Source organism: Canis lupus, chromosome 4, assembly GCF_048164855.1.
Source record: "Canis lupus baileyi chromosome 4, mCanLup2.hap1, whole genome shotgun sequence".
Classification (NCBI taxonomy): Eukaryota; Metazoa; Chordata; class Mammalia; order Carnivora; family Canidae; genus Canis; species Canis lupus.
In genome coordinates this window covers 58,214,076-58,235,937 of record NC_132841.1, presented here as the reverse complement: position 1 = coordinate 58,235,937, position 21,862 = coordinate 58,214,076, and the positions used below count along the sequence as shown (strand labels likewise).

The following is a 21,862-nucleotide window of genomic DNA, read 5'->3' as shown; positions in this document are numbered from 1 at the left end:
AGAGGGCACTTGTGATGAACAATGGGTGTTATATGTAAGTGATGAATCACTAAATTCTGCTCCTGAAACTAATACTACACTATATGTTAACTTGAATTTAAATAAAATCTTGGGAAAAAAAGAAAAGAATCAAGCAGTGTAGAAGACAATGGAATGACCTATGAAATGAAAAGACATCCTGTGCTTATGGATTGGAAGACTTGCTATCATTAAGATGGCAACATTCCAAATTCATCCACAGACGCAGTGCATTTTTAATCTAACTTCCCTTTTTATTGTTGTTGCAGAAATTGACAAACAGAACTTAAAAATTCATATTCTGGTTCATATGGAAACATAAGGGACCCAGAATAGCCAAACCAATCTTTAAAAAGAACAAAGTTAGAGGACTCACACTTGCCAATTTTAAAACTTACTACAAAGCAAAAATAATCAACAGTGTGGTACTGACATAGGATAAGTATGTCAGTGGAATAGAACTGAGAGTCCAGAAATAAACCTATATATTTATGGTCAGTTGATTTTTGACAAGGTTATAAACTCAATGGAGGGAAAGGATAGTCCTTTCAACAAATAGTGCAGTAGTAACAGGACATCCACATGCAAAAGAATGATATCCCTCCCTCATACTATATGCAAAATGCAAAATGGATTAAAGCCTAAATTAGGGCTAAACTACCAAATTCTTAGAAAACAACATAGGTATAAATTTTTGTGACATTAGATTAGGCATTAGTTTCTTAGATACAATACCAAAGGCCAAGCAACAAAGAAAACATAGGTAAGTTTTACTTCATCAAAATTAATAACTTTTGTGTATTAAAGGACACAAGTAAAAAGACAACCCACAAAATGTGAGGAAATATTTGCAAATCATGTATTTGATAAGGGATTAAAATTCATAATGCACAAGGAACTATTATAACTCAATAATAAAAAGAGAAATACCTTTATTATAAATTGGTCAAAAGATTTGAATAGATATTTCTCCTAAGAAGTTACAGAAATGGCCAATAAACACATGAAAAGAATACTCAACATTATTAATCACTAGGAAAATGCAAACCAAAACTACAATGAGATAGATACTACTTCACATCCATTAAGATGTTTATAATAAAAAAAGATGATAGAAGCATTAGTGAGGAAGTGGAGAAATTGGAACCCTGGTAAGATTATGAAGTAGTGTAGACACTTTGGAGAATAGTTTGGTAGTTCCTCACAAGTTTAATATGTAGTTTCCATATGACCCAACAATTCCGCTCCTAGATATATATATCTATCAGAGTTGAAAACATATGTCCACACAAAAACTTCTACACAGATGTTCATAGCAGCATTATTTACAATAGCCAAAAAGTGGAAATAACTCAACTGTCCCTCAACTGATAAACAGATAAGAAAAATGATAGACCCATACAATGGAAATATTACTCAGCTACAAAAGAGAATGAAATACTGATACAATGTACAGATGAATCTTGAAAACATTGTGCTAAATGAAAGTACATATATGATTCCATTTATATGAGATGTCCAGAATAAGCAAGATCATGGAGGTGAAAAGTAGAGTAGGCATTGCCAGAGGCTGGTCAGAGAGGGGAATGAAGGATGACTATTGATGGGTAATGGGGGTTTCTTTTTGAGGTGATGAAAATGTCCTGAAATTAGATATCAGTGAGGACGTGCAACTTTATGGATATATTAATTGCCCCTGGATTTTATGCTCTTAAAAAAGTGAATGAGGAAGAATGTGAGGTTGAGTGCTAATAGTATATGGAGCCAAATACCAAGTCTGGTGTCAACAATGAATGGAGCAGAATGTTGAGTCTATTGTAAATCATAAGTGAAAGAGAATGTGACACCAACAATAGACAGTGGAGCAGGATGTTGAGTCTAACATAAGGAAAAGGAAGCGGATACATATGTTGTTACAATTGCACAGAGCAGAATGTGTTGCCAAGTGGTAATAGTAAATGGGATTTGGTTTCAAGCATTTATAGTGAATCTAGCAGAATGCAAAGTCTAGTGTCAATAGTGCAAAGGGCAGATTATTGTTTTTTTTTTGTAAGAGTGAATAAAGGAGAGAGTGGTGTGTAATGTTGATGGGAGATGAAGCAGAATGTCATCTCTCACATTAAAAGTTAATGGAACATCTGTGGTGCCTGGGTGGCTCAGTTGGTTAAGTGTCTGCCTTTGACATGATCTCAGGACTCTGGGATGGAGCCCTACATAAGGCTTCCTGTTCAGCGGGGGTCTGCTTCTCCCTTTCCCTCAGACTGTCCGTCCTCCCCAACCCCCATGCTTTCTTAGTCCCAAACAAACAAAATCTTTAAAAAGTTAATGGAACATGAAATATTATGAAAACAAAAAACAGTGGGCTGACTATTCTAGATTAAAAGAGTAACCATATACAATATGAATCGTGACTGGATCCTTGATTGGATCCCTCACCATTTTTACTGATGATATTTTTTGACAACTGGGAAAATTTAAATAAAGTTTCTGTATTAGATGATATTATAGAATTATTTCTAATTCAATAATTATATAAAATTGATATATGATATAAATATAATTATTGTTGAATTAATGTTAACATTTTTTAATATGAACATTTTTAGATGTGACAAATATCATTGTGACCCTTATTCCTTATTTAGAGATGGCTTGTTATGATGTCTGTAACCATCAAATGATTCAGCAAAAATTGTGGCTGTCTACCTACCTACCTACTTACCTACTTATCTACCCACCCACCTACCTATCTATACAGAGGGAGAACTAAAGTAAATGTGGCAGGATTATAACAGAATCCAGGTGAGGTATATTAGAGTGATCATTGTATGTTCTTCCAACTTTTCTATATCAAAACAGAATGTTAAATGAGGCATTAATTGAAAATGGTGCAGAATGGTACATTTAGCATAAAGCTGAAGGAAGAATATGGAGTCTGGCATTAATGGTAGAGCTGAATGTTGTGTCTGCTGTTGAGTGATTAAAGCAGAATGTGGCTCAAATGATAGTAGTGAGTGTAGTAGAACGCAGTGCCTAGCATTAAAAGCAGAATGAGGCATCAAGCATTCATACTGAAGGCAGCAGAATGTTGTACCTCACATATGGGTGAATGGAGGAGTATGTGGTGTCTGGCATTAATAGTAAATGAAGCAGAACATTATGTCTAGTGTTAAAAGTGAATTAAGCAGAATATGAGGTCTGGTGTTAACAGTGAAAGGAACAGAATGTTGCATTTATTGTAAGGGTGACTGGAGGAGAATTAGTGGCTGGTGTCAGTAATGAATGAAGTGGAATGCTGTGTCTGGTGTTAGAAGAATGGAGCAGAATGTTGTGTCTAGCACAGAGTGAATGGAGCAGAATGTGTATCTGGCTTTAATAGTGAATGGAGTGAAGTGCTGTGTCTAGTGTTAATAGTGAATGGAGCAGAGTATGGTTCAAGAGTGAATAGTGAAAGTAGCAGAATGTCATGTTGAACATTAGAAACGTAAAAGAGGATTGAGGTATGTACAGAAAAAAATTCACGTGTGATTTTTCAGATGAGGCTGCTATCTTGCAAAGGACCTGCTTACAAGATTGGCCCTTGGTTGACATCTGGGAACTTGGATTTGGGGAATGTACCCACTTTCCCTAACGAATAAGGATGACTCACTGTGCCTAGACTGCCTATATAAGCAATATGGTGTATGCAGAGTGTCTGCTTTTCTTCTGGGAGTCTGGAGTTTTGGTATGTGCTCGGCAGAGGGTGCCTATGTGACCAGCACCCAATAAAAACCATCGATACCGAATCTTAAATGAATCTCAAAATAATATCTCTATCTCCCTGGGCAGAAACATCCCACACATGTGACTGCCTTTTGATTGTTAGGGTAAGAATGTGCTCTGTGTCGTCTCTCAATGGGAGGGAGAAAACAAGAAGCCTGCACACGGATTTCTCCAGACCCTGCCTGTGTCTTTTTCCTTTATCACCTAGCTGTGTATTCTTTTTAATTTAATTTTACTTTATTTTATTTTTAGAGATTTTAATTTTTTTCAAGGATTTTAAAATTTAATTTAGTTTTTAAAAAGATTTTATTTATTTATTCACGAGAGACACACACACAGAGAGGCAGAGACACAGGCAGAGGGAGAAGCAGGCTTCTTTCAGGAAGCCTGATGTGGGACTGGATCATGCCCTGAGCTGAAGGCAGATGCTCAACCACTGAGCCACCCAGGCACCCCTATTTATTCATTTTAGAGAGAGAGTGCATGCGTGAGTTTGGGGAGGGACGGGGGAGAGGGGAAGCAGACTCCTTGCTGAGCTCAGAGCCCCATGTGGGGCTCCATTCCGCGACCCTGAGATCATGGCCCAAGCAGAAACCAAGAGTTGGACACTCAACCGACTGAGCCACCTGGGTGCCTGCCTAGCTGTGTATCCTTAATATGACACTGTAAGAAATCTTAGCTGTGAGTACAACGTTTTGTAGAGTCCTGTGAGTTGTACTAACTCTCTGAACATGGGGGTGGTCTTGGAGACCCCCATCCCAAAGTATCTACTGTTAATGGTGAAAGGAGCAGGATGTTGTATTTAGCCACAAAAGTGAATGGAGGAAGTGGTGGAGTTGAGTGTGAATAGTAAATGAAACAGGATGTGTGTGTAATGTTGGTAGAGCATGGAGCAAAATGTGGGGTTTGGCCACTGTATACGACGTAATGTTCAGTCTGGAGGAGAGGATTTGATGGATCAGCATGCTGTATCCTGCCAAGTGTAGTAGATAAAGAAATAGTGACTAATGCCTTGTGCTCCCTTTCTCTCAGTCAGGGTAGGGAGATGAGTACAGGTGTTCTGTGCTCTCTGGCAGTAGGACTTACCTTGGGCAGGGATGCTCGGGAGCCAGAGCTCTGGGTGGTCATGGTGAGCACAGTGGTGATGCCCAGGCCCACACGGGCTGGTGCGGCATCCATGTTGATCCAGAAGGAAATCCATGAGAGAATGACAATGAGCAGGCTGGGAATGTACATCTGGATCAGGTAGTAGCCCATCTGTCGCTCCAGGTGGAATCGGGCCTCAATGCAGGTGAATTTACCTGCAAGAAATTATAGTGAGATGGCAAAATAGCCTGGTGAGTAGGAACCAGATGTTGAGGTCAGAACAACCTCAGCGGGGGTCCTGGTTCAGCCTCACACTAGCTGTGTCCTCAGGCACGTGATTGAATCTCTATGTCTCAGTTTCCTCATCTGTGGAAAATTGGGGATGATGATGATGATGATACCTACCTCATATGGTTACTGTGAGGATAAAATGGGATGATGCCTATGAAGAACTTAGCACTGCCCTCACACCATGTGTGCTCAGTTGCCATCACCCTCATCAGCCATGTTTTGTTGCTAAGAGTGTGCCTAAGTGGACCATTCTTTATCCTTCTGCCAGTCATTTTCCCCAAACGTGGCTTGATCTTGTTACTTCCTCTTATGAAAACCTTTCTTTCCTTCCTTCTTTTCTCAAACCATAAAATCCCCATTATTTACAAGAAAAAGTTCAAACTTTTCAGTCTGGTGTTCGTAGTCATGCTGTGGCCTGGTTTTCCATCGCTTTTCCCTTCTTCCTTCACCCTAATCATGATGCCTTCGACTGTATCCCTTGCCTTGAACATGTCCTACACTTTGGCCTTTCTGAGCTTTGGCTCCTGCTAATCCCTCTGTCTGGGATAAACCAGGGACTCCTCCCCACAACCAGCCAAAGCAACCCTCCTGCTCCTCTGCGGTGAATGTGAAGTCTACCCAGGCAGAATGACTCTTCCTTGCAAGTTCCTTCAGTTCAGTTCTGTTCATGCAGTTATCTGGCCTTTAGGGCATAATACAGTGAGGGCATAGTCATGTCGGTGTCTCTCTCTCTCTCTTCTGCACTGGACTGGGGGCAGCTGGTCTTCTCCCCATCTGTGCTTGCCTGAAACTGGGACAGGGCTGTCTCATGGAGGGGGGCTGGTTCTCATCTCCAGCCCACTGCAGTGCAGTTACTAGGGAATTTCCTAGAGCTCCCTGGACTGTCTGCTGCATGTGGGCAGGGCCTCATCAGCCTCTGCCCTTGTATCCACAGGGCCTAGCACAGAACTCAGCCCTCGCTTAAGTGGAAATAGTGAAAAGCCAATGAGATAATGAATGAGAGAGTGGTGTTTCAAGTTATGGTATGCGAGACAGTGTGATTATGTGATTCGTGGGAAGTCCCTGCTCTCATGGCTGCTAATGGGTGTATCATTACTTCTCTGTGTCTCAGCATGCCCAGTGATCAGGAGAGTATCTCTGGAGGTTCTGAGACATCTTGGAGGTTACCCAGGAAGGGGCATCTGTCCTCAAGAGACCAGAGACCAGGCTGCCTGCCCTTGGTCTGGGCCTCCTCCTTGTACCAGGGCACAGCGTGATTTCTCTCAACTCCCCTGCTTCACCTCCTCCCCTCCCTGGCTTCTGTCAGCAGCCATTTTTATGCAACCACCCTTTGCAGCTGGGCTAGGAGAGCAGCCTCCTACCCAATACTCCAGCAGGCATCCTAACTGCCTATCTTTCTTCCACTGTGTCTCTGTGAGCTCCTTTCCAGCTCAGGGTAGGGCAGGAAAGGCCAGTCTTGGTTTGATCTTCCACCAGAAGCTGTGCTGTGCCTGGAAGACAGCTGAGCAAAACAGTCATGGTTTCTACATCCTCTTGCAGTTCACAGTCTAGGGGACCCTTTCCAATTGCACTGTTTACAACCCTAGTGGCACTTCTCAGCTCCCTCCTGCTGTCTGATGAGAGCATTCTGTGTTCCTGTGCCCTGTCAGAAATGCCAGTTCCTCTGTGACAGACACTGTCAGATGCCCTAATATCAGCTCCTCCCTTCTGCCTTAGGAATAGGATTCATTTGGAACTGGGCATGCTGCTACCTGGAATGAAGACAGTCTCTCCTAGCTTCCCATTCAGTGAGGTGTGGCCTAAGCTTCACTTACTTGCCCCATGACATCCAGGAAGAAAGTGTCAGAGCCATTTTCTTGGTTTCAAAGACTATTCTCTTAACCACTAGGTAATAAACACATAACCATGTCCATCATAGGCACCTGAGAAGATCTGTTGAATCAAAGGTTGAATGAATATTTGGAATTACCTCTGACCCTAGTTTGGGGGTGGGACCTGAGGAGGATACCCTTGCACCTACCTGTGTTGTAATGTTTTGTGCAGTATCTCAAATCTTTCTCCTCTTTCAAGATAAACTGGGGTAGAGTTAGTCCATCTGCCACCTGCACAGCTCCCTGCTCCTGCCACTCGAAGATCAGGTCATTCATGGTATAGCCAACTGGGATGGGGGATCAGAAGAAAGAGCAGTCACCACCCAGAAGCACTTATTTGAAGCATGTCAGAATTGGTTTGGGTTGGAGGCATCAGGCACTAGATGGCACTCATGAGACCATGTTGCCTTACCAACCTCCTCTTCCACCCTGCCCCTTCCAAGGAGGTTAAAACTGGTTTGATTGTTTATATCTAACCCCCTGCCCTTCTACCTCGCTTCTTATCTCTCCCACCACCTTACATTAGCTTGTCCTTTTGCTTCCATCCTTACCCCCACGGCCATAGTTTACTACATCTGCTATTTGACCTTGCAAGTTCCTTCTTCTACTCACAGCAGCTTTTCCTCTGGGGAATGGCTCTATAGAATGCTGTTGTGGGACTATTAGCTGGGGGCCAAGGTGTTAGATAAGGTGTTAGATAATGACTCAACTAGACCAGTCAGATGGTCTGTCCCAGGACTTTGAATCTTGAGTCAAGTGACAAAAGATTCAGAGTTGTCTCTCTGAGGTGGGACTCCAAGGGACTGCTCCATTAGTTCCCACTGCCTACATCCTCTGCTGTGGTGCCTGTACTTTCAGCTTCTCTTCCAAGTCCATGAGGAACCCCTAAGTCCTTCCATCTAATTCCACTTTTTAAATTAGATTGGTTTCTGTTTGTAGTCAATGAAGTCAGCTACCTCCTACATAAAACTCCCTTCAGTACCCCCTCCCTTTCCTAGTCAGAAGAAAGCACTTTCTCTGCCATGAGGCCACCAACATTTGTACTTCCAACAACACACTTACCACTTGCTGCCCCATGTTAGAGTTATTTGTGCAGCTAGCTGTCTATCTCACCAGCCGCAGGGAGTACCCCTGTGAGTTCAAGGACCATGACTTATTCAAGCTCTTTTTCTTCTGTTCCTGGAGAGCATATTCACAAGGGACATGGAACAGTGCCTCTTGGGAGAATAGTGCTGACTCCAAAGCTAAGCCTCAGCGAGACAGTATAAAGAGGGTTGTGTTTCTAATGCATTTTCTAAAACAAAGCCCCTCATTTGGTATTTTGGGCTAGTACAGTAATCTCTTGGGGTCTAGCAGTTAGAAGCAGCTGTATGGGAATTTCTGTAGGTCCCATGGGTAAAAGGGAGCCTGGTTCTTTCTAAAGCCCTCATGCAAGGGACTCACAGCTTTCCAGTTGCATGATACACGTCTGGACGTCCATGGGGAAATTCTTCAAGTCCATGGGGCAGGCCAGTGTTAGGGTGATTCTGGGAAGAGAAGGGAGTTGAATGATGCTAGAGCCACAGACCAGGGAAGTTGTGCCTCCATTTTAGTTATTACCAGAAAATCACTTATCTTGGAGAGGTCAAGGAGGTCAGGGAACTAGTATTTATGGAAATAACATATGTATATTTCTACCTTCCAGATATGGAAATGGAGGTTCAGAGAGATACTTTATGTTGCCTAAAGTCACACACAGTCAGTGGAACTTCTGGTTTCTTGTGGAGTCTGTCTGGCTTCTAGACATCTGCCTTCAGCAAGTGGCCTGAAGGCCTGGAGGCCAGGGGTTGCCCTTGATCCCTACTCTTCTGCAGAGCCTGAATTTCAAGTTGAGCAGCCCTAGGGCTCAGGCATCCAGTACCTCTGCAGCAGGTGCTTCAATTTGTTCTTTGCTGCCTCCCTGCATACACTGGACTCAGCAAAAGTTATTTTAAAGAGGCCCTTGCCTTCTGGGTATCCAAATAGAGCTGGCTCACATCTGTGGGCCCATGCCAGGGTCAGTTGGGAAGTGGTGGGTGCCCCTGTCTTCTGGGAGAGCTATTTTGGGTTGTTCCACCGTGCTGAGGCTGAGCCTTAGAACTAGAGGGAGTCCCCCTCACAGAAGCAAAGTCCACAGCTCAGGCTGGGATGCAAGGCCTCAGCTTGAAAGGCTGTGCCCACATCTGAGCACTTGCTGCAGAGAATAGAGAAGAAAGACTCTCAGAGCTTAGATCATCAGGCCAACTCCCTCATTTGACAGGTGAGAAAACTGAGGTACAGAGAAAGATTGGTTGGGACTCCTGCAAGGTCACACAGCAAGTGATAGCTCAAAGGCAGGATTCAAAACTGTATCTCTTGGCCTTTGGATTCTGAGCTCATGTGTTTGCTTTCCAATACTATCCTGAAAGCACCTCATTGGTGGTGGTCTAGCGACACTTGGCTGCTGGCACGTTAGCTGCAGCTTCCTTCCTCATGCACACACCCACTGCTCTGGTTTTGGGCCCCATTTAAGCACAAGGTAGAAGCAAGAGGGGGAAAAGAGAAGGAAGCGGGAGGGAGATGGTGAAGAGAAAGTGAACACAGTTGAATTTCTGAAGATAAAAGCTCCAAAGTGGGGCAGCTGTCACACTAGGTTAATTTCCCGAAGTTGAATGACCTTGGGAACATCACTTTCTGCTGATTTGTCCTTCTGTCATGCTGCATGGGGCTTAGCTCTGTGGAGATATGAAACTAGCCTGGCAGCAGCAAAATCCAAGCAGGGTAGCCCCAGCCAGTCAGGGCACTGGCGGCCATCCTGAGCCCATCACCCTTCCATCTGGATGTACCCTGGCAGGATGGGCTCCAGGGTGAGGAAGGCTGCATCAGCCTCTGGCTCTTCCCACTCATCCCCTGCTTGGTGCTTCCTTTCCCTGCTAAGGTTCTTAAGTCCCCTCTCCCACCTGGACTATTCTCAGAAGACACCCCGGGCCCAGTCACATCTGAAGGTTAGGACGGTTGCAGCCTCTCTGATGGGCCTGGACATTTAAAGCTCATCTCCTAATGGAAACAGGAAGATTTATTTCCCCCAAAAGAACTGGAGGGTGAGGAGGAGTCATTTAGGGCCAGTGTACCTTGTAAGCTCTTTAAAATAAAAACATATTCATTCATTCATCAAATGAGTGTCTACTGAATGCCCTGGACTGTTCTGCCAAGCTCTGAGTGGGCATCAGGTGCACACAGATTAGAATCTGGGCTGTGCCACTAGGTTGCTGTAGGAACTTTGGCAAGTTACTTAAACTTGTAGATCTTCACTTCTCTAATCTGCAAAAATGGGTGTAATAGAAACTACTTCATGGGATTGTTAGAAGGATTACAAATAACATATGTAAAATACTCAGCCTAGTCAGTAAATTCTCCGTGAATACACATGTGTAAGAATCTAACATGGATATTGGTCATTTTCTCCATGACTTGGGGGAGGAAATTGGGAATTACATGGGGAGATTTGGCAGGAGACTCTGAAAGTTTGCCCCTAACCAGTATCTGCAGGGTATTTCCCAGCTGGGAAGGGGGTCCAGCTTCCTAGACTCAGTGCAAGGCATGGAGGATAGAAAGGGTTTATAGAAGGGAGGGAGCAGCCCTGGCTTATACCTGTGAGTAGCACCATCCACTTGGAAGGCCCATTTTTGTTGAAGTTGCTATGACTTTTCAGGCTTTGTGCCTTTGCTCCTGCCTTTTTTTTTTTTTTTTAATTGTGGTAAGAACATTTAACATGAGATCTAGCCTTTTAACAAAAGTTTTTGTGTATAATATAGTATTGTTAATTCTAGGCATAGTGTTGAACAGCAGCTCTCTAGAACATACTTACCATTTTGAGTCACTGAACACCCCTGCTGCTGAGCAGTGTCTTTGAATTCTCTTTTCCCTTCTTGTTTTATCAAAATGCTGGGTAAGCTTAGGGGCCTAACCTTAACGCCTCTCTCTAAGGTGCTTCCTTGGTTCCCCTGGTTATAAGGAACCATTGACTCCTAGTACTTTGCATGGTCTGTTATTCTTACTCCTGCGTGTAATTTACATAGCTGGCTCTGCATATTGTGCAGGGGTGTGGGATTGCCAGGGCCTGTTTACCCATGGTTGACCCACTGGTTAATGTCTCCTCCCAGGAGGCAATGGGACAAGGTGTGTTCTGAGGCTGACGGCAGGGGTGAACCTGTGAGGAATTCACCTGATGCTGTAGAGCACATTTCCGTTCCTGGAGATCCTCAGCAGTTTGTTGTCTGTGGTGATCTCGTGGAAGTGGGCCCCCTTCTCATTGGCGAAGAACAGGTCAGGTTTCCAGATGGAATCCAACATGGATGGGTCCAGGTCCAGAGAGTCATCTGGGTATTCATTGTAGGCCAGCCGGGGGTCATTCCACTGCTGCCGCAGGAAGATGTTAACCCTATAGTCCTATAGCCAGGAAATAAGGAGTTAGAGTCAGGGGGTTAGACCCTGGGATGTCAACTCTTGGAGGGCCCAGGTGCTTTCATTCAGTGCTCCGCGAAATCCCTCCTGGAGAATTATGAGTGAGGTTGCAACTTATGAAGTTCATGCATCAGGAAAAAGTCAGGGGAGTCATCCCTGAAAATTCTCTAAATGCCCTATTAAATATATTAAGTTCTGAATTGAGATTATTTAAATGTTATTCTTGTGAAAAATCTTAAAAATAAAGTTCCAACTGATGTAATAAACATCTATTGTCATCCTGTTGACATTTTGTCATGTTTGTTTCATTTTTTTGAAAAGAGAAAGAGTACATTACAGATAAAGTTGAAGTCAATCCCTCTTTTATTATCGAGGTCATCAGGGCAGTAATTCCCATGCACAGTGAAGTCTGAGGGTCGCTCTGGACTGAAGGAGCAAAAGGAGAGGCAAAAAACTGATGTCCGATCATTCAAACTGTTCTGTGTGAAGAGAACAATTAATTCCCAAGCAATGAAGGAAGGATGGGTGAATTCTGTGGTGCTCCTGCTGGCCGTAGGGTTCACACCACTTTGTTTCAATACCAGCCTTCTGCAACCTTCTATCATAGGTGTTGATTTATGTGTTTGGGGGAGGATTTTCTTTTTAATTTTCTTTTTCTGATGTAAGCTCTAAAACCCAATGTGGGGCTGAACTCATGACCTGGAGATCAAGAATCGCGTCTTCTCCCAACTGAGCCAGCCAGGTGCCCCTGGGGAGGATTAATAGATGCTGTGGAGTAGTATCTTACTGGGTTCTAAACTCAGTGCTAAGCCTAATGCTTCTTTGATGGGACTGTTATGTAGTCTGCTGGAAAAAAAAAAAAAAAAAAGGTCATGATCAAACCAATTAGGGAAATGTTGGACTAAACCAAATGCAACTGATTTTTTATTGTAGGACTTCTCAGAGACCTGAAAAAGCTAATTATTTCTATATATCTCCAAGAGGGGAACAGAATATACATTTCCTAGATTTATTTTGGGCATACAACTCTTGCATTTTGTGCATGATGCTTGCCTTTTATGGAATGTATGTTAGTAATTGCCATCCTAGTCAAAACTCCCTCTCCCACCCTCCACCTTTGTTTCTTTTCTGAATGGAGAATTTGAAGTCCAGAGAGTTAAGACTGATCCAGTTTCACTCAGAAGAGGCAGGTCAGAGCTGATTCTAGAGCGTGAGTCCTGACTCCCTAGCTGAGGATTTGTTCAACTGGTCCTAGAGTTGCTGACAGAGTCCATTCAGCTCCCATGCACAGCCTGAGAAGCAGTTAGTGGTTTGGGGAGGTCTCCATGCCATGAAAGTGGGTCATGAAGTTAAATATTTTCATGAAGACATGTTTTCAATTTTGTTAGGGAGGCATTGTAAATCTGGGATCCATAGTATCACTATAGTGCAAGTAGAATTGGGTGTTTGTGTTTTCCTAGGAAGAAGTGCATGGCTGTCTATATTAGATTCTCAAAAGGGTCTATAGCTCCCCAAAAGATTAATAACCTCAGTTCAAGTCCAACTCTGAATGCCGTCCTTCCAGGAATCATCTCCACACAGGAGCACCTGCTGCCATTTTCCCCGAAAGTGCTGGATAAATGAGATCATGCTACATTTTCTTTTCCTAATCACTCTTGATCTGTCATCAGCAGGGATGGACTAGGATAAATGACCCTCCTCGCCACCCTCACCCTTACCCCTGCCAGTTGCCCCCATGGTACATGCCTCATTCTACTTGCCTCCAGAAATATCAATAGCCTCATAAAATGTTCCAAAGTATTTTATAGGATTGTTCTATAATTTAATTGAAGACTCTCCCTCCAGCCCCATAGAAAATGACATTTGGTCTCATAATCTCATGTCTTATAAGTCCCGTGGTGGAGAGAGAACTCTGGGCCAGAGCTGGATGTTGATATTTTGTTTATCCTGCTCACAGTAATGGAAAGCTCCCAATCTGGCCCCCTCTTATCAGGGAATTAGAAATAGCCTTTCTCTCTTGGATATTACATGAAGTGTGTGTGCGTGTGTGTTTGTTTGCATATGTTTGCGTGTGTGTGACGGGGCACTGGGCAAGTCATGTCAGAGGAACACAGACTATGAGTGGTTGGGCAGGAAAAGCCTTCAGTCCGCAAACCCAGCTGCACTTTTGATGTTCTTGCCAGTGACATGACAATCCTGTTGATGTGGCTGGAAGGAAGAAAAGAAAGTGGCATTTCTTAAAACAGTCTGTTAGGTACCAGGCGCTGTTCTAGATACTGTCACATATACTTATTCCTTGCAAAACCACCCCTCTGAAACTAGACATTCAAGTTCCCATAGTGAGCGGAAAGAGACTGAGGTTTGGAAAGGTTGTGAGACTTCTCCAAGGCCCAGAGCTAGTAAGTGGCCGAGTTGGGTTCTGAAGGCACGTCAGTCAGCCCAACCCGCTGTTCTGTCCCACTGGTGCACATGGCCAGTTCTGTGCCAGGGATGCTCCTCTTTCATCCTCACTGCCTCTGTGAATTTTGCCTGCTTAGCTGAGGCGCTGTCTCCTGCAGTAGCCTTGATGCCCCTAGGTGTCCACGGTCTTTTCCTTTTCTGATCTCCTAGCAAAATGGAATCACTGGAAACATGTCATTTAGCACTGCATGTGTCTTACCTTCTCGACTTGATTGGCAACAGTTTGAGAGGATGAACCTGACCTACCCAATACCTAGAAAGAGGAGGAGGCAAAGCCAGAAAAAGAGCAGGAGGAGCTTTCCTCATTTTAGAGTGCAGAGACTGAGGCCTGGAGAGGGAAAGCATTTTCTAAGGTCACACAGCAATTCAGGAAAGGACTAAAATTTAGAATCTGAATTTGCTTTTCTAAGCCTCAGTGTTCAAAGGAGTTAGCACAGATGGTCTTTAAGGACCTCCCAAATCAAATAGCTAATTGTTATTTAATTTTTTCCAGCAACATTTAACTGAGCATCTATTGAGTGCTAGGCATGGTTCTAGGCCCTGGAGAATCTGCCATGAACAAGAAACACATATTCTTGCAGCCATGGAACCTGAGTGTAATATTTACACCACACAGAGCTCAGGGCTTCCCTAGGGATTAAGTACAGGGTGCCAGGGAGATGTAGAAGACAGGTTCTCCAGCTAGACAGGGGCCTGGTGGTCAGGGAAGGCTCCAGAAGAAGTGATATTTAGTGAGACCAAATATGGTTGAGCCCAAGAGGAAAAGCACTCTGGAGCAGTAGGAGCCCCCATATTGGAAGGCCTAGAGGCAGAGGAAGGGCATGGAAAGAAAAACATATACATGAGTGAGGGGAGGATGCTTGCAGGGCCTCGCCAACTGTCCTGAGGAATTTGGACTTCATCCTGAGAGTCGTGTGGAGCCTTTGAAGAATTTTAACTAGGGGAGGGCTTTGTTACATTTTCATTTTGTGACTGATATTTTAAAAATATTGATTTTTTTCTAATTACAAAAGTAAATGCATGTACGTTTACATGTACATGTACAAAAGATAAAGGTACATCCCTTAAAAGAAGAAAAACGAAATAAATGTGATAGGGTCTCATTATGAAATGACTAATGAAAAGTGAGAGCAGGAGACCTGGAGAATGTATCTGGTGTCCTCAGGCAGCTTAACTCCTTCTCCCGGCAGCCCCCGCTCCTCCCCTTAGCAGCTGCTGCCCAAACAAGCTGTTACATCGATTTTCTCCTCCCTAGTTGGGAAACAGCAGTGGGATATGCAGTTCGGAGGCGATCAATGTAATTGGCATAATAGGCTGAAAGCTAAATGCAGTTTTGCTTACTTAGCCCTGCAATCACACTGGTCAGTGTTTGACATGCTGGGGGTCTCTGTTCAAGTTCAGGGGTCAGAGGAGCAACATTTGTGTTCTCCACCCTAGAACCTCAGGTTCCCCCTCTGGTAGTTGGCTTCCAGGTCTCAAGCTCTCAACAGTGGCCCATCTAAATCTGAGGTGGGAGGGATTTCCAGAGCTCTAGCTCAATAGTCTTTAGCATCAACTCACCTATCCTCTCTGTGAAAGTCCCTGATGGTCTCTTTTCTGGTAACAGGGCAACTACCTTGCTTATAAGACCAAGGTAGAGCATTAGTCCCTTCATTAACTCATTTTGTCATTCAATAAATATTTATTGGCGGCTTCCTGTGTGCCACCTGCCGTGGGATCTGCCCCCGCCCCCCACTGCCACCCCTATTGCATCTAATTTCAGATTCTAATCTTTCCCAGTAAATTCCTCTAAACTCAGTACTCTGGCAAAATAGGAAGCATGAGTTGGTTTAGCAGGAAAGAGCCTGCATAAGTGTGGTGGTGAGAAGGGGATGTGGTGGGCAGGATGTTGCCCATTACAATCAGAGCCAAGAGACATCACCCAAGCCCTGGACAAAGAACTAGATTCTTATACCTTCCTAGGTCTCAGCATTCTGGCTGTCAAAGGGGTGTCTCTTCGCTCAATCCATTTCTATTCTATAAACATTTATTAGGCCTAGAATGGTGAGGATGGAGGCATAAGGTCTTGGTTCTACCCTCAGACAGTTCAAATTATCTGGCAGGTGAGGTTAAGAGATGGACACAAATATCTACCACATAAAACTGACAGTGATAGAGGTCAAAGAGGTTCTTAAAAATTGCTATTAGATATTGCTTTCAAAGCCATTGAGATAGCTTCTAGCTAGGTTGGATTATTCTGGAAAAGCTATCAGAGAGAAGGTGACATTGGAAATAGCCCCTTTCAGTTTGCTCCATCCTACTGAAGTTAACATCTCTGCTCTGAGATGGGAACTATATCTCATTTCAGCTGGAAAGGAAGCCAGTGATGTGTGAGGGGGACATCCAGGTTTGAAGAGTCAGGCTTAGAGCAGGAGGGACTTGAAGACTGTGGTGTGGCCTCAGGGTATTTAGATTAGGATGGATATAGTCAGGTCAAAGGAATCTTGTGTAGAAGGTACAGCACAAGCAAAGGTGTGGAGGTAGGGGCATTCAGCCCGTTCAACTTAGCTCAACCACTAGCCATATAAGTAATAAAAGGTCCCCCTTATTGAGGACCTACTATGTGCCAGGCATTGTGCTAAACATGCCATCATTTCATCTTATTTTTTTAAAGATTTTATTTATTTATTCATGAGAGAGAGAGAGAGAGAGGCAGAGACATAGGCAGAGGGAGAGGCAGGCTCCATGCAGGGAACCCGATGTGGGACTCCATCCCAGACCCCCCAATCACTCCCTGAGCCAAAGACAGACCCTCAACTGCTGAGCCACCCAGGCATCCCTCATTTTATCTTTAAAACAATCCTATTACATAGGTATTTTCAACCTAAGCTATGGACGAAGACTCAGAAAGGATAAGTAAATTGTTTAGACTTACACAGTAGTCAGTAGAGTCAGAATTCGAATCTGGATTGTCTGATTATACAAATTCATGCTCTCAGCTACTCTGCTGTGCTAAGGCTGTAAAATGGATTGATTTGAGACTCTGGATATCATTCACTGCCAAACCAAGGGGTTTGGATTTTATTGTGTAGTCAACTGGGCACCTCTGGGGTCTTAAGCAGTGGAGCAATATCTCCATTTGACTTCAGGAAGATCCGTGTGCCAGCAATGGCCATGAAGTCTTAGAAATGAGAGAAAACAGGTATAGGGAGATCCATTTTGAGGCTCTTGTGGCAGTCTAATTAGGGCCAGCTAAACTAAGACAGCAGGAATGGAGAGTGGCGTAAGTGAGAGAATCATACTTCTGTTACCACCATCATCAAATATTACAGTTAGAAAGAACCTTTGGAGAATTCTGTCTCAACTTCTTCATTTTACACATGGCCCAGAGAGGGAAAGGGACCTTCCTTGGGCCACACAGCAAGTCTGACTTAGGTGGGACTTGCATACAGACATCCTAACCCTACCCCACTTTTTTTTTTTTTTTTACGATTTTATTTATTTATTCATGAGAGACACACAGAGAGAGGCAGAGACATAGGCAGAGGGAAGCAGGCTCCCTGTGGGGAGCCTGATGCGGGACTTGATCCCAGGATCCCTGGATCACGCCCTGAGCCGAAGGCAGACGCTCAACCACTGAGCCACCCAGGTGTCCCCAAAGTCTGCTTTTAGGTAGTATACTGCGTTGGCTTTTTAAAATTAATAATGTGTCATATTTAGTTGCTGCTTTTTACTTTTCAAAGCACCTTCACATTAATTGTGTTCTATGACATTTGGCATAAAGAGAAGATTCTTTTCCCCATTGGGCAAATGTAGAAGCTAAGGCCCTAAAATCCTGAGTTCTCACCACTAGTTACTGGTAGATACAGAACTGATAACAATGGTGCAAATAATACTAATTTGTAAGATTGAGACTTTACCACATGGAAGGAATGATTCCAAGAGCATGATGTGTGTTATTTTATCTTCATAATAATCCTGTGATGTAGGTTCTAATATCATTCCCATTTTATAGTTAGATAAATCAAGGCACACAGAGGTTAAAGTACTGTTTCTGACATCACACAGCTAGTTAAGGCCAAAGCTGACATTTGGACCCAAGTTGTTCATGCCAGAGCCTAAACACTTAACTCCTAGACTGCACTGCCCAGGATCTCCTAGAATTGCTCCAAGTGACAGTTTCATGACACCTAAATGCCATTGGAAATATTACTCAGCCATTAGAAATGGCAAATACCCATCATTTGCTTCGACGTGGATGGAACTGGAGGGTATTATGCTTAGTGGAATAAGTCAATCAGAGAAGGACAAACATTATATGGTCTCATTCATTTGGGGAATATAAAAAATAGTGAAAGGGAATAAAGGGGAAAGGAGAGAAAATGAGTGGGAAATATCAGAGAGGGTGACAGAACATGAGAGACTCCTAACTCTGGGACACGAACAAGGGGTGGTGGAAAGGGAGGTGGGCGGGGGGATGGGGTGACTGGGTGATGGGCCCTGAGGGGGGCACTTGATGGGATGAAAACTGGGTGATATGCTATATGTTGGCAAATCGAACTCCAATAAAAAGAAATTTAAAAAAGATGCCATTGGATACTCTCGCTGGCTGCAGGTATGTAGCTGTGGATTTGTAGATATCCACAATTATCAGGAAGTATTAAAAGGTCAAAAACAAAAAACTTCTGCCCCAGATCCAGAAGTCTGCTAGAGCTCCTGCCTCATTTCCAGTTTGACCCATTGTCTGCTCTACACTCAAGTTCAGTGCTGGTGGACGCCCCAGATCCTGATCTGTTGAATCCTTGGTTCCAGGGATCTGCTCTGTGGCTCAAACCTCTCCCAAGTCACCATTCCTGCCTAGTGCATTCTCATTTAGATTTCATGCAGTCAGAGATACATTTGTTGTGAAGAACTGTAGATGGTTTGGACCAGTGGAGCTGAGCATCTTTGTTTGTCTTTAGGGGATCACTAAAACACAGCGTGAGTTTAATAATTACATAAAAATGCTAATAGCAGCTACTTTTATTGGGAGTCTTGCATTAGCTAGAACTTTATATGCATTGTATCTCTAAACTTTCATCAACCTAGCACGTTGGGTATTATTATCCTCATTTTATAGGGGAGGAAACTAAAATCCAGAGAGGTCAAATAGAGGTTAAGTGTCTTGCTCAAGTTCTCATAGCTAGTAGGTGCTAGAGCAGGAATATGAATCCAGGGCTGTCTGACTCCCAATTTCACATTCTTTTGACACTTAATGCTGCCTCTCTAGTTCCTTTTTTTAAAAAAACAAGTTCCTACATGGGTAGATGAAAAATACAGCAGACATAGTGTATTGGGACCCCACTGAGCCTATGTGACAGGTTGGTTCATGCATGCCCTTATAATCAGTAGCAGTTGGAGAACTTTGGATTGAGATATTAAACAGTGAGGTGGCTTCATAACTGGTTGCCAAAGGGTGCAAACTGGGGTGGGGGGAAGTTAGCCTGAAAGAGGAAGGAAGACAGTGTTGGCAGTGCAGGGAGGAGTAGTGAGATATGCCACTAACACATTTAGAAATATGGAAACAAGGTTGCTCTGTGTAAATTAAACTAATAACAGGGAAGAATGTGCAGTAGAGGAGTTTGGCAAGGCCCAGCATCAATCACAGTGTCTTACGTGTAATCCTGATGATTTAGAACAGGCCTATGCTTGTAATTTAATAACTGAAACCCTAATTTACTGTACTGCGTCTCATTTAGGGAACTGTTTATAAACATATGGGAGACATTCATTCAGTAGTATGAGAAAAGGGTGTTTGAGAAGCAGGAATTTGGCAATTGGTAATCTAGCATCATCTGGTTGGGGGAATACCAACGTTTTCATTCCTGCAAAGAGGGTTTCTGAGTGGTGACGCAAGGATGCTTTCTTAGACCTCTTTCTGGCCTAGATGAAATTTCCCTCAAGACTATCTTCTTTTCCTTTAGTTCCAGATATGTCAAATGTGACTCCTGATTGGCTTCCCTGGTATTCGGAGACTGGCAAGGGAGTGCTTTCACAGAGGACATGAGCATTCCTATTACTTGAATAGAAAGCCGCATTGTAAATTAAATAACGTGGCAGTCTTATTTACCCACTTGAGTATTTTGTGGGGTTGAGTGTCATGAGTCAGCCTTCCTGAATCTGATCTGATAGAGGGCCAACTCTGAGCTGTCACGAATTCCCGATTGTTATGCCCCCCTTGGTGGTGTACTGGGGAGAGAGGCATCCAGCAGATGATATCAAGGCTGCCTGCAGCCCCATTTTCTGTCTCTAACAGACTCTAATGGCATTTCTGAGCCTTCTCTCCTTGGCCTTCTTTTAGTATTCAGTTTACTGAGGCTTTGTAGAGTGTTGAGCCGTATCTAATTGGATGACATTTAATAGACTTTCTCTTGGATCCCCAAACCCAAGAGCATAAAAAATGACCTAGCATGAGCTGTGTAAAGAGACTGAAGTGTAATGGAAAAAAGCAACAACAACAAAAAGGATCTCATTCAAAATAGCAATCAACCTCACAAAGTGTCCATGAATAAACCTAACAAGAAATATGTGACTCCTAGATACTTAAAAAAAAACAAAAACAAAAAACCCAACAACTCTAAAACTTTACTGAAGGGCATAAAGGAATACCTAGATAAATGGAGAGACATATTGTGTTTATATAATATTGTAAAGATGTCAGTTCCTCCCAAATTAATCTATAAACTCAATGCAATCCCAATAAAAACCTGAGGTGATTTTTATCAGCCTCAACAAGCTGATTCTAAGGTTCATATGGAAGGACAATGGACTAGAAACATCAGGAAAATCTTAGGAAAGAAAAACAACAGAGAACTGTTTCTACCAGATATAGAAATATAATGTTAAACCATAGTAATTAGAATAGTGTGGTATTGGTGCAGAAACAGACAAACGAGCAGCAGAACACATGGAGACTGGAAACAGACCTAGGTATATATGGAGATTTAGTTTATGAGAAAGATAGCATTTCATATTGGTGGAGAAATACTGATCACTTAAGGATAATGATGGAAAGATTACTATCGAATTAGAGAAAAATAGAGGTAAACCACCACCAAATACTTTACAAAAGATGAAACCAACTACATAAAGGAGGTACACGTAAAAAGAGAAACCTATAATATTATTGATAATGCTCAGTATGCAAAACAATATGCAAAGATACTCGAATTCACTAGGAGTCTGGAGTGAAAATTAAAAATGATAATGAAGTACCATTTTAAAAATCCCATTTGGTAAAATGAAAAGGCTTGATAATATCTTGGGTTGGCAAGGATAAAGAGAGACAAACACTGTTGTCAGTGAATTAGAAGCTTCTTTGGAAGTGATTTGGGTAATACGTCTGTCAAAATTACAAAAAAGTTTCATGTCTTTTGATCTATTCATTCCTCTGCTGGAACGTATCCTGAGGAGACGCGCAGAGTTAGGTACAAGAATATTCTTTGTGGCATTGTTTGTAATAGTGAAAAGCTGCATAAATGTAAAAGGTCCATCAGGAAAAGAGTGGTTAAATACCACAAAATGATGGCCTGTTCCAAACATGGCATTTTTAAAAAGACTTATTTATTTGAGAGAGAGAGAAAGAGAAAGAACACATGAACAAGGGGAGGGGCAGAGGAAGAGAGAGAATATCAAGCAGGCTCCCCGTTGAGCGTGGAGCCAGATGTGATACGGGGCTCTATCTCACCACCTGAGCCTAAATCAAGAGTCGGGTGCCTAGCTGACTGAGTCACCCGGGTGCCCCAAGGAGCATGGGATTTTACAGGCAAGCCATAAAGTTTGGAAAGAGATTAAAATTATTTGTCATATCTGGAATGTGGTAATAACAAACCACCTCTTATATTCCAAGTTGGTGTTATGCAAAGAGGTAAGAATGAGTTAGACCCATATGCAGT

At 43.1% G+C, this 21,862-nt stretch overlaps 1 protein-coding gene across 1 annotated transcript in view; it reads right to left on the bottom strand.

The window, feature by feature from the left end:
• GLRA1 (glycine receptor alpha 1) overlaps window positions 1-21,862 on the bottom strand; it is an 85,461-nt gene that overhangs the window by 12,741 nt on the left and 50,858 nt on the right. Inside the window, exons 4-7 of the mRNA XM_072824429.1 lie at window positions 11,251-11,474; window positions 8,472-8,554; window positions 7,178-7,315; window positions 4,867-5,081 (exon numbers count right to left, since the gene is read on the bottom strand). Of these exons, the coding sequence (XP_072680530.1) occupies window positions 4,867-5,081; window positions 7,178-7,315; window positions 8,472-8,554; window positions 11,251-11,474 (660 nt within the window). The remainder of the gene's footprint in view (window positions 1-4,866; window positions 5,082-7,177; window positions 7,316-8,471; window positions 8,555-11,250; window positions 11,475-21,862) is intronic.